Below are 17803 nucleotides of genomic sequence, written 5' to 3'. Positions count from 1 at the left end.
TGGATCTGCTGATCTGTCATGTAGGAGAGGGGTAGTCATCTCCATTCTCACCAAGGTCGTAGTGACCACAGGGTCGTAGTGACTACAGGATCGTAGTGACCACAGGGTCGTAGTGACTACAGGGTCATAGTGACCACAGGGTCGTAGTGACCACAGGGTCGTAGTGACCACAGGGTCGTAGTGACTACAGGGTCGTAGTGACCACAGGGTCGTAGTGACTACAGGGTCGTAGTGATTACAGGGTCGTAGTGATTACAGGATCGTAGTGATTACAGGATCGTAGTGATTACAGGGTCGTAGTGACCACAGGGTCGTAGTGATTACAGGGTCGTAGTGATTACAGGGTCGTAGTGATTACAGGGTCGTAGTGATTACAGGATCGTAGTGACCACAGGGTCGTAGTGACCACAGGGTCGTAGTGACCACAGGGTCGTAGTGACCACAGGGTCGTAGTGATTACAGGGTCGTAGTGATTACAGGGTCGTAGTGATTGCAGGGTCGTAGTGATTGCAGGGTCGTAGTGATTGCAGGGTCGTAGTGATTGCAGGGTCGTAGTGATCGCAGGGTCGTAGTGATCACAGGGTCGTAGTGATCACAGGGTCGTAGTGATCACAGGGTCGTAGTGATTACAGGGTCGTAGTGATTACAGGGTCGTAGTGATTACAGGGTCGTAGTGATTACAGGGTCGTAGTGATTACAGGGTCGTAGTGATTACAGGGTCGTAGTGATCACAGGGTCGTAGTGATCACAGGGTCGTAGTGATCACAGGGTCGTAGTGATCACAGGGTCGTAGTGATTACAGAGTCGTACCGTCGGCAGGGTCATTCTGACAGCAGGGCTGGAGCTGCATTTCCTTTTATACTCATCTCATAGTATAAAGTTGTGCTGTACACACCGCACGGCACCACTGGCATTAGATCCGGAGATATCAGCATTCATGTCACTGATGTCTGAAACCCACCGAGGATCTCACGCTACCTGCTGCCTCTACATGAACCATGGACGCACAGCTCTGCCGCCCCAACCGTCCCATCTACAGCTGTCACCCACCCATACCAGCAGTCCTGTACGTGAGTCCCCTTCTCCTACACCTCGCCCCATTATTTACTCTTCTCTGCTTTGGATTTCATTTTGGTTCCACCAGATCATCCTTTTGTTCTGCACCCATATCCCCCTGTGCCGACCTCTCCAGACGTGCAGCCCGCATGCTGCCGTACCTGGTGGATGTCATATAGACGGTGTAGGCTCCCACTACTTAGTCAGCAGGTCAGAGGATATTCCCACGGGTCAGCTCAGTGTATACAGCGCGCTATAATAAAGCCTAATGGTTAGGAGCAGCCTTGGTGAACGCCTATGGCAAGCCCCTGCCCCGGACGGTCTATCTGTCTAATGCATGTGTTATGTCTTCCTATGTTACAGTTGTGAAGGTCGTGGTGGGAAAGGAGCATATCTTTGGCAAAAAGGCGATCTCTGTGTACAGATACTACCCCACCTTAGACATAGCACTATATGGAAGGCAGAGACCACATGTCATACGACCAGAGCCAGTCCACATACAAATTAGTCCTTACTTATTAGCATTTATACTGAAGCAGGCAGGATTGAAGCAAAACATTGAGAAGATCATGTCTGAAAAAATGTGTGAGATCAAATGGCCAGATCCAACCTGCTCAAACCCTGAAATCTCATTGTGCTTTCCTAACTCTCTATCATCACATCTGAGAACTATGGCGAAGGTGGTCCACACATGGACTGAGGAGGTCTCTGCCAAATTCTCACTTTTCATCTCAAAATATAAAGTCATAGACTGTAAAATGAACCTATCGGCGTGGGAGGACCTCAAGGATCAGATCTCCACTGCTGCCTATGATGAGGTATTGATCAAACACAACCCTGAAGTCGAGAAGATCTTCCTGGCAGGCACAATGAAGGACGTGAATAAGATCGAGCAGACGTTCCGGAAACTGGTGGAGGAAACCAGCAGAAAGGTGGAGAGAAGGATTAAAGTAATAACCATGACAGAACCCATGTCTGCAGCTCTCTACCATATCATACATACCAGTGGTCTGGAGAGCAAGATACTGGCCGATGTCCCAGAGCTGGGGATGGAGTACGACCCATCTACACACAACCTCAGGCTCACTGGATTGCGAGAAGAAGTTCTCCAAGCCAAGTGTGAGATAATGAGCGCCAAACAGCAGCTGAAATCCAAATACATCCAGCTGGACCCGTACATCCACCAGTTCTTGATGTTCGCAGACAACGACGAGGTTTCTTGTCTCCTTTTTGCACGTCACAAAATAAATGCACTCATTGAAATGGAAGAAAACTTGGTCCAACTGATCGGACACTCCAAAAAAGACATGATGGACGCAGAGGAGCAAATTAACCGAGAACTGATTTGTCAGCGAATCCCAGTTACAGCCAAGAAAATCCTTGAAAGTCCGGAGTGGAGAAGTCTTCAGTCACATCTTCAGGAGTCCTTCAATTCTGAGATGTGCACAGTCATGATCCAGGCATTCCCCTCCGGAGCAGAGAACGATGTGGTGCTCGCAGGGATGTCCACCAATGTACACAAGAGCTACAAAGCAATCCATGAATTCGTGGAGCACAATACTCCAATGCAGTTGAATTTCCAGGCAAAGTCCATGGCAGTCATGAAGTTCATCATGGAGGAGAAGTACGTGTTGGATAGTCTCAAGCAGAGTGCTGTCAGTGTTGCAATAAGACATAGGAACATAAACTTGTCGGGAACCAAGAGTTGTGTGGAGGAAGCGGCTTCTGTTGTACAGAATCTCCTGTCCTCTGTGCATCACGACACCTTGCACATTGATAAACCGGGAGCCAAGAAGTTTTTTTTGTCACATGAGGAGCTGTACGTAACAACGGCAAAGAATAAGCACAAATGTGTCATCTATTTACAGAAAGACGAGGAAGAGGATGATCTACCTAATGAAAGTGCTCCGAGTGTGGCTCTGTACCAGATGCAGCTGCCCCAGGGGGCGACCCTCTCGGTGTACAGGGGAGACTTGTGCCGGCACATCGTAGATGTCGTTGTTAATGCGGCCAATGAAGATCTAAAACACGTTGGAGGTCTGGCGATGGCGTTACTGACGGCAGCAGGACCTACACTGCAAGAAGCCTCTGACCGCATTGTCCGTCAGCAGGGTAGGCTGTTCCCTGGAGATGCGGTGATCATGGAAGCAGGGAACCTACCGTGTAAGCAGGTCATCCACACTGTGGGACCAAGATGGAATTCCACCTCTCCACAAAGATGTCAGGATTGTCTACAGGAGGCGATTAGAAAGAGCCTATTGCTGGCTACCAAGCACGGTCACAAGTCCATTGCCATTCCGGCGGTCAGCTCCGGCATCTTCGGTTTTCCCATTGACGTATCTGCACAAAGTATTGTGGACGCCATCAAAGAGTTTGTGGAAGGTGAAGGCAGCTCCAGCTCCATTACCAACATTGATCTGGTGGACACTAAAGATGAAACCATCTCAGCCTTCACCGGGTCTCTGAAGAGACGGTTCGGAGATGGGAGCTCGCCAAGATACTCTGTGAAGAGAGCCGAGGAGACAGGGCCACCGAGGCGAGAGCACGGGGCCACGGCAGGCCAGATGATGGGCAACCAAAACATCACCATCAAAGTGGAAGAGGGACTTCTCCAAGATGTCACAGTAAGTTCTGCTCATTGCCTCCATGTCCCAGGGCCTCGGTGGAGGGTTATGTTCATGTCTAGATGCAGTATGGTGTGTGGCGTGGACACCCGGGAAAGTGACACGTGTAGCGTGCCACCCACATCCGTGTCTGCATATAGACACCGGCCGCCATTAATGGTGTCATCAGTGGGAACCGCTGCGGCTGATCCATTCCTCACTTACCAGATGAAATCAATCCTTTTCTGCTCTTATTTAATCCCCGATGTGCATTACACAGTTTTGTTTTTTTTTTAAATGCCCCATACAGTTCAGGGACGGGACTTTTTTTATATAGTACTAATTTTCATGGTCTTTGCCAAGGAGGCGTGGCTCGCAGGGTACAAATCCAAAGCAGTGTAAGGATCACGCCCTCAGTCCTGCGAGACACGCCCCATTGGCAAAGACCAGCTAAAGAGGCAGAATACTTATGGAAGCGGCAGGAATAAAACAACCACGGTTTGGCCCCTCGGACCTGGTGCACGTGATCTCTCCATACAGTTAAATATTTCACAAATGTAACAGTGGTAAGAAAAGAAATCTGCGCTCCGGACCCGCTCCGCTCTTTACTATCCTTTTTGTTTAGAGTCCCCCCAAAATTTCACTGATCACAGGTTGTTCTGCTGCTGAGACCCCCAGCGACCTGCAGCGGTCAGAGCAGTACCTGGCAGTCAGCGCTCAATTCTCCTGCAGCTCCCCCGGAGGAGGATAGGAGCATTACCAGTCCATGTCTGTAGTGCGTGGAGGAGTGATGTTAACCCCTCGTGTCTGCGCTCTGGTTGAGGAGCCCCCTGTAATGACGCTTGTGGTCTGTGTCTCCGTGTGATCAGGCAGATGTGATTGTGAACAGTGTGGGGAAAGACCTTCATCTTAACAGCGGAGGAGCATCCCGAGCACTGTCTGAAAAGGCAGGAGCACAGCTACAAGTGTGCCTGAGCACCGAAGCCGCTGGATCCAAGGTGGACGACGGCGCCATATTTGTGACTCCAGGCTGCAGTCTGTCCTGTAACAGCGTCATTCATGTCGTCCTTCCAAAATGGGATGGAGGGAAAGGATCAGCCGAAAAGGTAAGAGGTCCGGAAGTACTATGTACGGACGCACCGTGCAGTCACCCCCTCCCCGTATTCAGGACGACCACTCCCCATTGTATAAATTCTGATTATTCGTAGAATTTCCCGTCTTTCTGCTGTTTGCAATAAATTAATGACGGGAGAACAAAGGAAATATCAGAAGAACCAATAACCGGAGATTTCTCCATATTCCCCACATCATCCCCCGACTCCCGCAGCCTCTGGATTATCCCCCTTCATGACCAGCGTAGTGCTTAGCAGAGCCGCTCTGGCTGTTATAACCTGCTGCAGACGTGATGTCACCAGACATAGGGTGCTGGTCGAGGTCCTGAGGAGTCTTACCCCAGTCCTCATGGGTAATGGCCTCCAGGATCATCACCGAGCAACCACCTCACTCCACTGTAGACCTCACAGGACCCCCTGTGCTCCACTGTAGACCTAACCGAGCCCCCGCTGTGCTCCAATGTAGACCTCACCGAGCTCCACAGTAGACCTCACCAGGCCCCCCCCCCCCGTGCTCCACTGTAGACCTCACCGAGCCCCCACCGTGCTCCACTGTAGACCTCACCGAGCCTCCACTGTAGACCTCACCGAGCCCCCACCGTGCTCCACTGTAGACCTCACCGAGCCTCCACTGTAGACCTCACCGAGCCCCCACCGTGCTCCACTGTAGACCTCACCAAGCCCCCGCCGTGCTCCATCGTAGACCTAACCGAGCCCCCGCCGTGCTCCACTGTAGACCTAACCGAGCCCCCGCCGTGCTCCAATGTAGACCTCACCGAGCTCCACAGTAGACCTCACCAGGCCCCCACCGTGCTCCACTGTAGACCTCACCGAGCCCCCACCGTGCTCCACTGTAGACCTCACCGAGCCCCCACCGTCCGTGCTCCACTGTAGACCTCACCGAGCCCCCACCGTGCTCCACTGTAGACCTGACCGAGCCCCCACCGTGCTTCACTGTAGACCTAACCGAGCCTCCCGCCGTGCTCCACTGTAGACCTCACCGAGCCCTCACCGAGCTCCACAGTAGACCTCACCAGGCCCCCACCGTGCTCCACTGTAGACCTCACCAAGCCCCCACCGTGCTCCACTGTAGACCTGACCGAGCCCCCACCGTGCTCCACTGTAGACCTAACCGAACCCCCCCCGTGCTCCACTGTAGACCTGACCGAGCCCCCACCGTGCTCCACTGTAGACCTAACCGAGCCCCCACCGTGCTCCACTGTAGACCTCACCGAGCCCCCACCGTGCTCCACTGTAGACCTGACCGAGCCCCCACCGTGCTCCACTGTAGACCTGACCGAGCCCCCACCGTGCTCCACTGTAGACCTCACCGAGCCCCCACCGTGTTCCACTGTAGACCTGACCGAGCCCCCACCGTGCTTCACTGTAGACCTAACTGAGCCTCCCGCCGTGCTCCACTGTAGACCTCACCAAGCCCCCACCGTGCTCCACTGTAGACCTGACCGAGCCCCCACCGTGCTCCACTGTAGACCTAACCGAACCCCCCCCGTGCTCCACTGTAGACCTGACCGAGCCCCCACCGTGCTCCACTGTAGACCTAACCGAGCCCCCACCATGCTCCACTGTAGACCTCACCGAGCCCCCACCGTGCTCCACTGTAGACCTCACCGAGCCCCCACCGTGCTCCACTGTAGACCTGACCGAGCCCCCACCGTGCTCCACTGTAGACCTGACCGAGCCCCCACCGTGCTCCACTGTAGACCTCACTGAGCCCCCGCCGTGCTCCACTGTAGACCTCACCGAGCCCCCGCCGTGCTCCACTGTAGACCTCACCGAGCCCCCACCGTGCTCCACTGTAGACCTAACCGAGCCCCCGCCGTGCTCCAATGTAGACCTCACCGAGCTCCACAGTAGACCCGTCCAGGCCCCAACCGTGCTCCACTGTAGACCTCACCGAGCCCCCACCGTGCTCCACTGTAGACCTAACCGAGCCCCCGCCGTGCTCCAATGTAGACCTCACCAAGCTCCACAGTAGACCTCACCAGGCCCCCCCGTGCTCCACTGTAGACCTCACCGAGCCCCCACCGTGCTCCACTGTAGACCCCACCGAGCCGCCACCGTGCTCCACTGTAGACCTAACCAAGCCCCCCTTGCTCCACTGTAGACCTCACCGAGCCCCCGCCGTTCTCCACCGTAGACCTCACCGAGCCCCCACCGTGCTCCACCGTAGACCTCACCGAGCCCCCACCATGCTCCACTGTAGACCTCACCGGGCCCCCGCTGTGCTCCACTGTAGACCTCACCGGGCCCCCACCGTGCTCCACTGTAGACCTAACCAAGCCCCCGCCGTGCTCCACTGTAGACCTCACCGAGCCCCCACCGTGCTCCACTGTAGACCTCACTGAGCCCCCGCGTTGCTCCACTGTAGACCTCACTGAGCCCCGGCCGTGCTCCACTGTATCATCACCGAGCCCCCGCCGTTCTCCACCGTAGACCTCACCGAGCCCCCGCCGTACTGCACCGTAGACCTCACCGAGCCCCCGCCGTACTGCACTGTAGACCTCACCTAGCCCCGGCCGTGCTCCTCTGTAGACCTCACCGAGCCTTTGCCGGGGAATGTTATTCATAGAGCAGGGGTCTTCACACTTTATCCATGTCTCGTGGTGGCTCGTCAGACTTGGCCTCGGTTCACACCAAGCCCAGATACCATGTAGTAAATCTTCATGGTGGGAAGTCTTCTCGTGTTCTCAGTATGATAATTACCTTATTATTCACCGTCTCCATCTTCAGATTTTCAGGAAGACAATTCGGAGCTGTCTGGATACGGTGGAGAAGCGACGGCTGAGGTCCATCACGTTTCCAGCCATTGGGACGGGAGTTCTGGGATTTCCTAAAAGCAGTGTGGTGACTTTCATGTTTGATGAAGTTCTCAACTTCTGCTCCGCGTCCAAAAATCTGTCCCTCCAGCAAGTGACATTCATGCTGCATCCAAATGACCAGGAGACCATTAAGGTAAAAGTATAAGGAGGCGACAAGTTTTTTTGCTCATTTGCTTCCAAAATGTAAAATGAAGGGTTGTAAGTTCTTCGGGGTTTAGATCTGTAAAAAATAAAGAACTAAGTGACATTTACCATCACTCGCTCGGATCCGAGCAGGCCGCTCCTCGACGTCACCACTACACCAGCCGCAGGGCCACTGTGGCAAGCGATTGGCTGCAGCGGTGACTTGAGCAACGTGTTATCAGGAAAACCAATTGATGACTGACACACTGTTCAAGTCACCTGACCGCTGCAGGCAATCACATCTCTTCTGTACGTTGTCACTCTCCCGTTATATGAGCAGATCTCTTTATTACATGCAGGAATTTAACAAAGAACTGAGTGCAAGAAAGATCAGATCTCCGACACAGAGCGGCCCGGTGCCTAGGCCGGACACAGAAGCCAAGCAGAAGCCCCCCGCGACCTCCGACCCGGGTAAGAGGTTCCACAGGCTCCATGAACCAGGCTGCATCTGGGGGTCTATGTACCATGGGCCCCGTGCGGCTCATCTAGGTCTATGCACCATGGGCCCCATGCTGCTCATCTAGGTCTATGTACTATGGGCCCCGTGCGGCTCATCTAGGTCTATGTACCATGGGCCCCGTGCAGCTCCTCTAGGTCTATGTACCATGGGCCCCGTGCGGCTCATCTAGGTCTATGTACCATGGGCCCCGTGCAGCTCATCTAGGTCTATGTACCATGGGCCCCGTGCGGCTCATCTAGGTCTATGTACTATGGGCCCCGTGCGGCTCATCTAGGTCTATGTACTATGGGCCCCGTGCAGCTCCTCTAGGTCTATGTACCATGGGCCCCGTGCGGCTCATCTAGGTCTATGTACCATGGGCCCCGTGCAGCTCATCTAGGTCTATGTACTATGGGTCCCGTGCGGCTCATCTAGGTCTATGTACTATGGGCCCCGTGCGGCTCATCTAGTTCTATGTACTATGGGCCCCGTGCGGCTCATCTAGGTCTATGTACCATGGGCCCCGTGCAGCTCATCTAGTTCTATGTACCATGGGCCCCGTGCGGCTCATCTAGGTCTATGTACTATGGGCCCCGTGCGGCTCATCTAGGTCTATGTACCATGGGCCCCGTGCAGCTCATCTAGGTCTATGTACTATGGGTCCCGTGCGGCTCATCTAGGTCTATGTACCATGGGCCCCGTGCGGCTCATCTAGTTCTATGTACTATGGGCCCCGTGCGGCTCATCTAGGTCTATGCACCATGGGCCCCGTGCGGCTCATCTAGGTCTATGTACTATGGGTCCCGTGCGGCTCATCTAGTTCTATGTACTATGGGCCCCGTGCGGCTCATCTAGTTCTATGTACCATGGGCCCCGTGCGGCTCATCTAGGTCTATGTACTATGGGCCCCGTGCGGCTCATCTAGGTCTATGTACCATGGGCCCCGTGCAGCTCATCTAGGTCTATGTACTATGGGTCCCGTGCGGCTCATCTAGGTCTATGTACCATGGGCCCCGTGCGGCTCATCTAGTTCTATGTACTATGGGCCCCGTGCGGCTCATCTAGGTCTATGCACCATGGGCCCCGTGCGGCTCATCTAGGTCTATGTACTATGGGTCCCGTGCGGCTCATCTAGTTCTATGTACTATGGGCCCCGTGCGGCTCATCTAGGTCTATGTACTATGGGCCCCGTGCAGCTCATCTAGGTCTATGTACTATGGGTCCCGTGCGGCTCATCTAGGTCTATGTACTATGGGCCCCGTGCGGCTCATCTAGTTCTATGTACTATGGGCCCCGTGCGGCTCATCTAGGTCTATGTACTATGGGCCCCGTGCAGCTCATCTAGGTCTATGTACTATGGGCCCCATACGGCTCATCTAGGTCTATGTACTATGGGCCCCGTGCGGCTCATCTAGGTCTATGTACTATGGGCCCCGTGCGGCTCATCTAGGTCTATGTACTATGGGTCCCGTGCAGCTCATCTAGGTCTATGTACTATGGGTCCCGTGCGGCTCATCTAGGTCTATGTACTATGGGTCCCGTGCAGCTCATCTAGGTCTATGTACTATGGGTCCCGTGCGGCTCATCTAGGTCTATGTACGATTGGGCCCCGTGCAGCTCATCTAGGTCTATGTACTATGGGTCCCGTGCGGCTCATCTAGTTCTATGTACCATGGGCCCCGTGCGGCTCATCTAGGTCTATGTACTATGGGCCCCATACGGCTCATCTAGGTCTATGTACCATGGGCCCCGTGCGGCTCATCTAGGTCTATGTACTATGGGTCCCGTGCGGCTCATCTAGTTCTATGTACCATGGGCCCCGTGCGGCTCATCTAGGTCTATGTACTATGGGCCCCGTGCGGCTCATCTAGGTCTATGTACTATGGGCCCCGTGCGGCTCATCTAGGTATATGTACTATGGGTCCCGTGCGGCTCATCTAGGTCTATGTATTATGGGTCCCGTGCGGCTCATCTAGTTCTATGTACTATGGGCCCCGTGCGGCTCATCTAGGTCTATGTACTATGGGCCCCGTGCGGCTCATCTAGGTATATGTACTATGGGTCCCGTGCGGCTCATCTAGGTCTATGTACTATGGGCCCCGTGCGGCTCATCTAGGTCTATGTACTATGGGCCCCGTGCGGCTCATCTAGGTCTATGTACTATGGGCCCCGTGCGGCTCATCTAGGTCTATGTACTATGGGCCCCGTGCGGCTCATCTAGGTCTATGTACTATGGGTCCCGTGCGGCTCATCTAGTTCTATGTACCATGGGCCCCGTGCGGCTCATCTAGTTCTATGTACCATGGGCCCCGTGCGGCTCATCTAGGTCTATGTACTATGGGCCCCGTGCGGCTCATCTAGGTCTATGTACTATGGGTCCCGTGCGGCTCATCTAGTTCTATGTACCATGGGCCCCGTGCGGCTCATCTAGGTCTATGTACTATGGGTCCCGTGCGGCTCATCTAGTTCTATGTACCATGGGCCCCGTGCGGCTCATCTAGGTCTATGTACTATGGGCCCCGTGCGGCTCATCTAGGTATATGTACTATGGGTCCCGTGCGGCTCATCTAGGTCTATGTACTATGGGCCCCGTGCGGCTCATCTAGGTCTATGTACTATGGGCCCCGTGCGGCTCATCTAGGTCTATGTACCATGGGCCCCGTGCGGCTCATCTAGGTCTATGTACTATGGGCCCCGTGCGGCTCATCTAGGTCTATCTACTATGGGCCCCATGCTGCTCATCTAGGTCTATGCACCATGGGCCCCGTGCAGCTCATCTAGGTCTATGTACTATGGGCCCCGTGCAGCTCATCTAGGTCTATGTACTATGGGCCCCGTGCGGATCATCTAGGTCTATGTACCATGGGCCCCGTGTGGCTCATCTAGGTCTATGTACTATGGGCCCCGTGCAGCTCATCTAGGTCTATGTACTATGGGCCCCGTGCAGCTCATCTAGGTCTATGTACCATGGGCCCCGTGTGGCTCATCTAGGTCTATGTACCATGGGCCCCGTGCGGCTCATCTAGGTCTATGTACCATGGGCCCCGTGCGGCTCATCTAGGTCTATGTACTATGGGCCCTGTGCGGCTCATCTAGGTCTATGTACCATGGGCCCCGTGCGGCTCATCTAGGTCTATGTACCATGGGCCCCGTGCAGCTCATCTAGGTATATGTACTATGGGTCCCGTGCGGCTCATCTAGGTCTATGTACTATGGGCCCCGTGCGGCTCATCTAGGTATATGTACTATGGGTCCCGTGCGGCTCATCTAGGTCTATGTACTATGGGTCCCGTGCGGCTCATCTAGTTCTATGTACCATGGGCCCCGTGCGGCTCATCTAGGTCTATGTACTATGGGCCCCGTGCGGCTCATCTAGGTCTATGTACTATGGGTCCCGTGCGGCTCATCTAGTTCTATGTACCATGGGCCCCGTGCGGCTCATCTAGGTCTATGTACTATGGGCCCCGTGCGGCTCATCTAGGTATATGTACTATGGGTCCCGTGCGGCTCATCTAGGTCTATGTACTATGGGCCCCGTGCGGCTCATCTAGGTCTATGTACTATGGGCCCCGTGCGGCTCATCTAGGTCTATGTACCATGGGCCCCGTGCGGCTCATCTAGGTCTATGTACTATGGGCCCCGTGCGGCTCATCTAGGTCTATCTACTATGGGCCCCATGCTGCTCATCTAGGTCTATGCACCATGGGCCCCGTGCAGCTCATCTAGGTCTATGTACTATGGGCCCCGTGCAGCTCATCTAGGTCTATGTACTATGGGCCCCGTGCGGATCATCTAGGTCTATGTACCATGGGCCCCGTGTGGCTCATCTAGGTCTATGTACCATGGGCCCCGTGCGGCTCATCTAGGTCTATGTACTATGGGCCCCGTGCGGCTCATCTAGGTCTATGTACCATGGGCCCCGTGCGGCTCATCTAGGTCTATGTACTATGGGCCCCGTGCAGCTCATCTAGGTCTATGTAGTATGGGCCCCGTGCAGCTCATCTAGGTCTATGTAGTATGGGTCCCATGCGGCTCATCTAGGTCTATGTACTATGGGCCCCGTGCAGCTCATCTAGGTCTATGTACCATGGGCCCCGTGCGGCTCATCTAGGTCTATGTACTATGGGCCCCGTGCAGCTCATCTAGGTCTATGTAGTATGGGCCCCGTGCAGCTCATCTAGGTCTATGTAGTATGGGCCCCGTGCAGCTCATCTAGGTCTATGTACTATGGGCCCCGTGCAGCTCATCTAGGTCTATGTACTATGGGCCCCGTGCAGCTCATCTAGGTCTATGTACCATGGGCCCTGTGCAGCTCATCTAGGTCTATGTACTATGGGCCCCGTGAGGCTCATCTAGGTCTATGTACTATGGGTCCCGTGCGGCTCATCTAGGTCTATGTAGTATGGGCCCCGTGCAGCTCATCTAGGTCTATGTACTATGGGCCCCGTGCAGCTCATCTAGGTCTATGTACTATGGGCCCTGTGCGGCTCATCTAGGTCTATGTACCAAGGGCCCCGTGCGGCTCATCTAGGTCTATGTACTATGGGTCCCGTGCGGCTCATCTAGGTCTATGTAGTATGGGCCCCGTGCAGCTCATCTAGGTCTATGTACCATGGGCCCCGTGCGGCTCATCTAGGTCTATGTACTATGGGCCCCGTGCGGCTCATCTAGGTCTATGTACCATGGGCCCCGTGTGGCTCATCTAGGTCTATGTACTATGGGCCCCGTGCGGCTCATCTAGGTCTATGTACTATGGGCCCCGTGCAGCTCATCTAGGTCTATGTACTATGGGCCCCGTGCAGCTCATCTAGGTCTATGTACTATGGGCCCCGTGCAGCTCATCTAGGTCTATGTACCATGGGCCCCGTGCAGCTCATCTAGGTCTATGTAGTATGGGCCCCGTGCAGCTCATCTAGGTCTATGTACCATGGGCCCCGTGCGGCTCATCTAGGTCTATGTACCATGGGCCCCGTGCAGCTCATCTAGGTCTATGTAGTATGGGTCCCGTGCGGCTCATCTAGGTCTATGTACTATGGGCCCCGTGCAGCTCATCTAGGTCTATGTACCAAGGGCCCCGTGCGGCTCATCTAGATCTATGTAGTATGGGCCCCGTGAGGCTCATCTAGGTCTATGTACCAAGGGCCCCGTGCGGCTCATCTAGGTCTATGTACTATGGGCCCCGTGCGGCTCATCTAGGTCTATGTACCAAGGGCCCTGTGCGGCTCATCTAGGTCTATGTACTATGGGTCCCGTGTGGCTCATCTAGGTCTATGTACTATGGGCCCCGTGCAGCTCATCTAGGTCTATGTACTATGGGCCCCGTGCGGCTCATCTAGGTCTATGTACCAAGGGCCCTGTGCGGCTCATCTAGGTCTATGTACTATGGGTCCCGTGTGGCTCATCTAGGTCTATGTACTATGGGCCCCGTGCAGCTCATCTAGGTCTATGTACTATGGGCCCCGTGCGGCTCATCTAGGTCTATGTACCAAGGGCCCTGTGCGGCTCATCTAGGTCTATGTACCAAGGGCCCCGTGCGGCTCATCTAGGTCTATGTACTATGGGCCCCGTGCGGCTCATCTAGGTCTATGTACCAAGGGCCCTGTGCGGCTCATCTAGGTCTATGTACTATGGGTCCCGTGTGGCTCATCTAGGTCTATGTACTATGGGTCCCGTGCGGCTCATCTAGGTCTATGTACTATGGGCCCCGTGCGGCTCATCTAGGTCTATGTACTATGGGCCCCGTGCAGCTCATCTAGGTCTATGTACTATGGGCCCCGTGCGGCTCATCTAGGTCTATGTACCAAGGGCCCTGTGCGGCTCATCTAGGTCTATGTACCAAGGGCCCCGTGCGGCTCATCTAGGTCTATGTACTATGGGCCCCGTGCGGCTCATCTAGGTCTATGTACTATGGGCCCCGTGCGGCTCATCTAGGTCTATGTACCAAGGGCCCTGTGCGGCTCATCTAGGTCTATGTACTATGGGTCCCGTGTGGCTCATCTAGGTCTATGTACTATGGGTCCCGTGCGGCTCATCTAGGTCTATGTACTATGGGCCCCGTGCGGCTCATCTAGGTCTATGTAGTATGGGCCCCGTGCAGCTCATCTAGGTCTATGTATTATGGGTCCCGTGCGGCTCATCTAGGTCTATGTACTATGGGCCCCGTGAGGCTCATCTAGGTCTATGTACTATGGGTCCCGTGCGGCTCATCTAGGTCTATGTACCAAGGGCCCTGTGCGGCTCATCTAGGTCTATGTACTATGGGTCCCGTGCGGCTCATCTAGGTCTATGTACTATGGGCCCCGTGAGGCTCATCTAGGTCTATGTACCAAGGGCCCCGTGCGGCTCATCTAGGTCTATGTACTATGGGTCCCGTGCGGCTCATCTAGGTCTATGTACTATGGGCCCCGTGAGGCTCATCTAGGTCTATGTACTATGGGTCCCGTGCGGCTCATCTAGGTCTATGTACCAAGGGCCCTGTGCGGCTCATCTAGGTCTATGTACTATGGGTCCCGTGCGGCTCATCTAGGTCTATGTACCAAGGGCCCCGTGCAGCTCATCTAGGTCTATGTACTATGGGCCCCGTGCGGCTCATCTAGGTCTATGTACTATGGGCCCCGTGCGGCTCATCTAGGTCTATGTACTATGGGTCCCGTGTGGCTCATCTAGGTCTATGTACTATGGGCCCCGTGCAGCTCATCTAGGTCTATGTACTATGGGCCCCGTGCGGCTCATCTAGGTCTATGTACTATGGGTCCCGTGCAGCTCATCTAGGTCTATGTACTATGGGTCCCGTGCAGCTCATCTAGGTCTATGTACCATGGTCCCCGTGCGGCTCATCTAGGTCTATGTACCAAGGGCCCCGTGCGGCTCATCTAGGTCTATGTACTATGGGCCCCGTGCAGCTCATCTAGGTCTATGTACTATGGGCCCCGTGCGGCTCATCTAGGTCTATGTACTATGGGTCCCGTGCAGCTCATGTAGGTCTATGTACTATGGGTCCCATGCAGCTCATCTAGGTCTATGTACTATGGGCCCCGTGCAGCTCCTCTAGGTCTATGTACCATGGGCCCCGTGCGGCTCATCTAAGTCTATGTACTATGGGCCCCGTGCGGCTCATCTAGGTCTATGTACTATGGGCCCCGTGCAGCTCATCTAGGTCTATGTACTATGGGCCCCGTGCAGCTCATCTAGGTCTATGTACTATGGGCCCTGTGCGGCTCATCTAGGTCTATGTACCAAGGGCCCCGTGCGGCTCATCTAGGTCTATGTACTATGGGTCCCGTGCGGCTCATCTAGGTCTATGTAGTATGGGCCCCGTGCAGCTCATCTAGGTCTATGTACCAAGGGCCCCGTGCGGCTCATCTAGGTCTCTGTACCAAGGGCCCCGTGCAGCTCATCTAGGTCTATGTAGTATGGGCCCCGTGCAGCTCATCTAGGTCTATGTACTATGGGCCCCGTGCAGCTCATCTAGGTCTATGTAGTATGGGTCCCGTGCAGCTCATCTAGGTCTATGTACTATGGGTCCCGTGCGGCTCATCTAGGTCTATGTACCATGGGCCCCGTGCAGCTCATCTAGGTCTGTGCACCATTGGCCCCGTGCAGCTCCTCTAGGTCTATGTACCATGGGCCCCGTGCGGCTCATCTAAGTCTATGTACTATGGGCCCCGTGCGGCTCATCTAGGTCTATGTACTATGGGCCCCGTGCGGATCATCTAGGTCTATGTACCATGGGCCCCGTGCGGATCATCTAGGTCTATGTACCATGGGCCCCGTGCGGCTCATCTAGGTCTATGTACTATGGGCCCCGTGCAGCTCATCTAGGTCTATGTACTATGGGCCCCGTGCAGTTCATCTAGGTCTATGTACCATGGGCCCCGTGCGGCTCATCTAGGTCTATGTACCATGGGCCCCGTGCGGCTCATCTAGGTCTATGTACTATGGGCCCTGTGCGGCTCATCTAGGTCTATGTACCATGGGCCCCGTGCGGCTCATCTAGGTCTATGTACTATGGGCCCCGTGCAGCTCATCTAGGTCTATGTACTATGGGCCCCGTGCAGTTCATCTAAGTCTATGTACCATGGGCCCCGTGCGGCTCATCTAGGTCTATGTACTATGGGCCCCGTGCGGCTCATCTAGGTCTATGTACTATGGGCCCCGTGCGGCTCATCTAGGTCTATGTACTATGGGCCCCGTGCGGCTCATCTAGGTCTATGTACCAAGGGCCCCGTGCGGCTCATCTAGGTCTATGTACCAAGGGCCCCGTGCGGCTCATCTAGATCGTCCTCTGCAGATATCCGTGGCGCTGTGGGGGGGATGATGGAACGTGGAGGGCACCGTTGTGGTCTAGCATTTGTAGGTCGTGTATAAATCTGCCGCATCTTCCTCCATCTTATGTTGTGCCCTCCATTCTCTGCAGTTTTCTATGGAGCAGTGAAGACACCGACTCTGGGAGTTCATGAGATGAAGGTCGGATCCATCACTTATCAGGTGAAGACGGGAGATATCACCAAGGAGGACACCGACATCATTGTCAACTCCACAGATAAAACCTTCAACCTCAGATCAGGTATTTAATGACCGGCTCCAGCACAATCACCGGGGGAACATGGGATAACCTCAGCCCAAACCGGCATAAGCAACCAAACGCAAGCAGGGGCGGGACGGGAAGCGTGTCACACTGAGCGGGGGCGGGAAACAAGTCAGTGAGCGGGGGCGGGACAGGAAACATGGGGTAACCTCAGCCCAAGCCGGAATAAACAACCAATCACAAGCAGGGGCGGGACGGGAAACGTGTCACACTGAGCGGGGGCGGGAAACAAGTCAGTGAGCGGGGGCGGGACAGGAAACATGGGGTAACCTCAGCCCAAACCGGCATAAGCAACCAAACGCAAGCAGGGGCGGGACGGGAAACGTGTCACACTGAGCGGGGGCGGGAAACAAGTCAGTGAGCGGGGGTGGGACAGGAAACATGGGGTAACCTCAGCCCAAGCCGGAATAAACAACCAATCACAAGCAGGGGCGGGACGGGAAACGTGTCACACTGAGCGGGGGTGGGATAGGGAACGCGTCATGCGGGGCGATGAACACGTCACAGTGAGAGGGGGCCGAATGAAACCACCTGACAGTGAGGGGGGGATGGACGGTGTCTGATCACAGGACTTTCTGTATTGCACTGTGCTAATAAACAGTCATCCATGTGTTTTACCTTTATAGCGGCATCTTACATCGCAGCGCTTTCCAGACATTATCATCTTTTTTCTAGGTGTCTCTAAGGCTATCCTGGAGGCGGCAGGGCCCGGTGTACAGGACGAATGCGCTCTGCTCGGTAAGTCGCCATTCTTGTCTCCAGATTAGTTATTGCAGCACAGTTTTTCGCAGTTTCAGGATGAAGCCGATCTCATTCAGTAACCGCAAGCTTCTCGGTGGCAGGTGAGATCCGCAGGGGCGGGATCTGGGATCCATCCATCATAGTTGATGATTTTGGTTTCAGTCTCTGCTGGTAACAAATTACACAGTTTTCAGGAAAGCCTTTACTCTGGACTGTGATGTGAGGTTTCCATGTCGCCATCA

At 54.9% G+C, this 17803-nt stretch overlaps 1 protein-coding gene across 2 annotated transcripts in view; it reads left to right on the top strand.

The window, feature by feature from the left end:
• The window catches only part of LOC143784766 (protein mono-ADP-ribosyltransferase PARP14-like), a 100176-nt gene that overhangs the window by 50843 nt on the left and 31530 nt on the right, over nt 1-17803 (top strand). For both annotated transcript variants that reach the window (XM_077273358.1, XM_077273359.1), the window contains 6 exons: nt 1420-3680; nt 4529-4765; nt 7523-7744; nt 8094-8205; nt 16650-16799; nt 17496-17558. In XM_077273358.1, the coding sequence (XP_077129473.1) occupies nt 1420-3680; nt 4529-4765; nt 7523-7744; nt 8094-8205; nt 16650-16799; nt 17496-17558 (3045 nt within the window). The remainder of the gene's footprint in view (nt 1-1419; nt 3681-4528; nt 4766-7522; nt 7745-8093; nt 8206-16649; nt 16800-17495; nt 17559-17803) is intronic.

Source organism: Ranitomeya variabilis, chromosome 7, assembly GCF_051348905.1.
Source record: "Ranitomeya variabilis isolate aRanVar5 chromosome 7, aRanVar5.hap1, whole genome shotgun sequence".
Taxonomy (NCBI): domain Eukaryota; kingdom Metazoa; phylum Chordata; class Amphibia; order Anura; family Dendrobatidae; genus Ranitomeya; species Ranitomeya variabilis.
This window is presented reverse-complemented; position numbering and strand designations above follow the sequence as displayed.